The following is a 4,059-nucleotide window of genomic DNA, read 5'->3' on the forward strand; positions in this document are numbered from 1 at the left end:
CCGTGGTTCCAAAATACTTTATTACAATCGTAGTCTTTTAGATAAGTCGGCATCTGCCGCGTACGCTGAGACCTGCGAAGCGGTGCAGGCTCTATAGGCACACAAGGTTGTGAGTCACTGTGGGGTTCGCTACAGCCTGGTTCAGGCACCAACTCTACTGGGGTTTCAGCCCCGCACACAGGGGTCTGCCCTGACTCGGGGACAGTACCGGGCCCTTCGGTACTCACCGCCTGCTCTGGGGGTCTCCACTCAACATTGGGGAATTCAGCCGTCGGAGAGTCAGCGCTGTCCTTAGCCCAACGTCTCCTTAGCTGATCTATGTGGCGCCGCCATACTCGACCGTCAGCCAACTGTACCACATACATGCGAGTACCCACAGAGTCGGATATTACCCCAGGAAGCCATAAGTGACCATTAGCATAATTCCGTGCAAGAACCTTGTCCCCTTTTTCAAACATTCGTACCTTCGGTTGTGAGTCGGTACGCTCGGAATGATCGTCAGTGAGATCCGGATGCAACCTGTTTAACCGAGTTGTGAGCCCCCGCCCCATTAGCAACTCGGCCGGACTGCGGCCTGTAGCACTGCAGGGGGTGGTGTGCTGCCGCAAAAGGAAAGAGCCCAGCCTCTGGCTCCAGTCCCCTTCGTCCATTTTACCCAGGGCCTCTTTGGCCGTCCTGACCATCCGTTCGGCTTGGCCATTAGATGCCGGATGGAAAGGGGCCGAAGTCATTTGGCGGATGCCATTACTCGTGAGGAACTGCTTAAACTCCTCAGAGACAAATTGAGGCCCGTTGTCACTGACGATGACGTCAGGCAACCCGTGTGTGGCAAAAAGGCGGCGAAGCGCATGAATTACGGCTAGTGAAGTGGTCGACTTCATGTGTACAACTTCTAACCATTTAGACATTGCATCTACGACAATCAAGAACATTTGCCCTTGGAGAGGGCCAGCAAAATCTATATGCAACCTGGCCCAGGGTTTCCCAGATGATTCCCAGGCTTGGGGTGTAGCGTGTGGGGGATCAGGTCTAACCTGCTGACACTTGGAGCAGACTCGCACCCACTCCTCGATTTCCTTGTCCAGTCCTGGCCACCAGACATACCCTCTGGCCAATGCTTTGGTGTGCACCATCCCAGGGTGACCCTCGTGCAGGGATTCCAATACTCTCTTCCTGAGCTGGGCAGGGACCACCACCCTATTGCCCCATAGTAGACACCCCTTGGAAATCGAGAGTTCGTTTTGGCGGCTTTTGTAAGGTGCGAATTCAGGCTCAATGCTCCCAACCGGCCACCCCCTCCACACCCAGTTAAGTACTCGGGAGAGAATGCAGTCCTTGGCCGTCAGTGCCGCAATGTCCTTGGACGACACTGGTGCCTGGGGGAGCACATCCAGAGCCAGGACCTCATACGCAGGGGCAGGGTCGGATCCCACACAGGGCAATGGGCATCGGCTAAGGGCGTCCGCATGTCCGATTGCCTTCCCAGGCCGGTGTTCGAGGTCATAATCGTACGCCTGCAAAAAGAGCGCCCATCTAAGCATACGTGGGGACATTATGTTTGGCAACTGCTTATCGGGCGCAAAAATCCCCAGTAGCGGCTTGTGGTCAGTGACCAGCAAAAATCGTCTGCCAAAAATAAAATCATGGAACTTTTTGACAGCCGCTACCAACGCCAGACCTTCCTTGTCTATCTGGGCATAGTTCCTCTCTGCCGCAGATAAAGACCGAGAATAAAAAGCGATAGGCGCTTCGCTCCCATCAGGCATCAAATGGCTCAAAACTGCGCCTACTCCAAAAGGTGAAGCGTCAGCAGCTAACACCAGGAGCTTCTGATCATCGTAGTGCGTCAGCACGTCATTAGATGTCAACAGCTCCTTAACTCCCACAAAAGCCCGTTCCTCAGCCTGTCCCCATTTCCATTTAGCCTCCTTATGCAAGAGCATGTGCAAAGGGGCAGCCACCGATGCCTTATGCGGTAAAAACGCATGATAAAAATTGAGGAGTCCTAAAAATGCCTGGAGCTCCTTCTTACTCACCGGCCTGGGGGCGTTCCGGATTGCAGCTACCTTGTCGTCCGTGGGGTGCACCCCGTCTGCATCGATCCGGAATCCCAGGAACTCCACACTGTTAACTCCCAGTGTGCACTTAGACCGTTTAACCCTGAGCCCTGCGTCCTGGAAACGCTTTAAGACTTCCTTAACACGGGCTATTAGTTCCTCTTCAGACTTCCCGGCTATTAATACGTCGTCGAAGTAGGGCACCGTGCCTGGTACCCCCCTCAAGAGTTTCTCCATCAAGCCTTGAAAAATTCCGGGCGCCACATTTACCCCGAACTGCAGGCGATTTACCTTAAACGCGCCTCTATGGGTGACAATCGTCTGGGCTTCAGCAGCCTCAGGAGTGACAGGCAACTGTTGGTATGCCTGTGCCAAGTCCAATTTGGCAAAAATTTTCCCTCCCCCCAAGGAAGCCAGAATGTGGCTTATAACCGGGACTGGGTAGGAGTGTTGCTGTAACGCCTTGTTAAGGGTGCATTTGTAATCCGCGCATAAGCGTATGGACCCATCAGGCTTGACAGGCGTTACAATCGGGGTTTCCCACTTACTGTGAGGAACAGGCTCCAAAACTCCCTGTTCCACGAGTTTGTCAATTTCCTTCTCCACCCTAGGCCTGAGGGGAATTGGGACCTTCCGATATTTCAACCTGATTGGCTTTACGGATGGATCAAGTTCGAACGCAACCGGGGGCCCTTTGTACCGCCCCAGACCCTCTGCAAATACATCAGGGAACAGGTCATACATCATATCCCATTTATTCTCAAGCGTTTTGTTAACTCCTGAAATACCAATGCCTAATGGCTCAAACCAATCCAACCCTAGTAAGTTGACCCGGTCTCCCTCGGCAATAAGAAAAGATAGCTTAACACATTTCCCCTTATACTCAACATCCGCAGTGTCCCGTCCGGCCAGGGGAATTCGGTTGCCCTGGAAGTCGGACACTCGGGTCTCCGCAGGCTGGAGCCGCCGTCGGCTTCTGGTTGGGAACAACGCTTGCCAGGATGCTGCAGAGATCACTGTCACCGAAGATCCGGAGTCCACCTCCATGGTGCACGGTCTGCCGTCGAGGAGTGGGGTCACGGTGATCTTGCCCTGGCAACTGGTGCGATTGATGACCGATGCGCTTGATAGGGATGCTGTCACCGAGTAGCTTGCTTCTGGTGCTGATGATTGCTGCTTTCCCCGGGCGTTGGGTGGTGTGGTCTTCTGTGCCGTCCTGCTGTTGGATGTAGGGTCCTTCTGCGCCGACCTGCAGACTCTGGCGAGGTGTCCACGCCGCCCACACGCTCTGCAGTTTACATCTCGAGCCCAACAGGAGTCGCGCTGGTGTTTCCCGCCGCAGCCGGAGCACGGCTTGACGCTGGTAGTCTTCGCTGGGGTCCGCTTGCCTCGGACCGCGTTGACGTCATCGTCCGCTTCTTCGCCCTCGCTGTCTCGCTGAGAGTGGACGCTGGGCTCTGCCATCCTCTGGCGGACCTCCCTTGTGGACTTATCTGCTGCTTCTGCGGCCACGGCCTCGTCGTAGGCCACTGCCCAGGTCAGGGTGGTGCGGGCGAACAGCCTCTGTTGCAGCCTCTCGTCTTTAAGGCCACAGACGAGACGGTCTCTGAGGGCTTCCTCTACGTTGTGGAAGTTACACGGCCGTGCGGCTTTGCGAAGGGCCGCCACGAAATCCGCGATGGTCTCGCCTCCGGCCTGGTTCCGCTTGTAAAATGCGTGCCGGCAAGCAATCTCCGACGGCTGTGGAGAATAGTGAGCCTTAAGCTTCTCAGTGATGTCAGCGTAGGTGACAGTCTTTATATCAGTTGGGGCCACCAACGACCTGGCTATGTCGAAGGTCCCCTTCCCGCAGGAACTCAGGAGGCACGCCCGTTTCTTGGCCTCGTCTGTAATGTCGTGTGTCTCCAGATGGAACTCGAACCTGGATAGGTAGGAGTCCCAGTCTTCTGAGGAAGGTTCGAAGCACTCGAACTTCTGGCTTCCAGCCATCGTGGGAGACTTG

General features: G+C 55.2%; 1 protein-coding gene across 1 annotated transcript; it reads right to left on the reverse strand.

Annotated features, from left to right (window-relative positions):
- Positions 1-686: 686 nt before the first annotated feature.
- On the reverse strand, positions 687-3,334 carry LOC107108899 (uncharacterized protein K02A2.6-like; the record flags this gene model as incomplete). The annotated part of the gene is made up of 3 exons (XM_015409442.1): positions 2,037-3,334; positions 1,459-1,928; positions 687-1,299 (listed from the first exon to the last, which is right to left on the reverse strand). Coding segments are annotated over exons 1-3 (2,151 nt in total), but the record flags the coding sequence as incomplete, so codon positions are not given.
- Positions 3,335-4,059: the final 725 nt, after the last annotated feature.

Source organism: Gekko japonicus, unplaced genomic scaffold, assembly GCF_001447785.1.
Source record: "Gekko japonicus isolate JY-2015 unplaced genomic scaffold, Gekko_japonicus_V1.1 scaffold800, whole genome shotgun sequence".
Classification (NCBI taxonomy): domain Eukaryota; kingdom Metazoa; phylum Chordata; class Lepidosauria; order Squamata; family Gekkonidae; genus Gekko; species Gekko japonicus.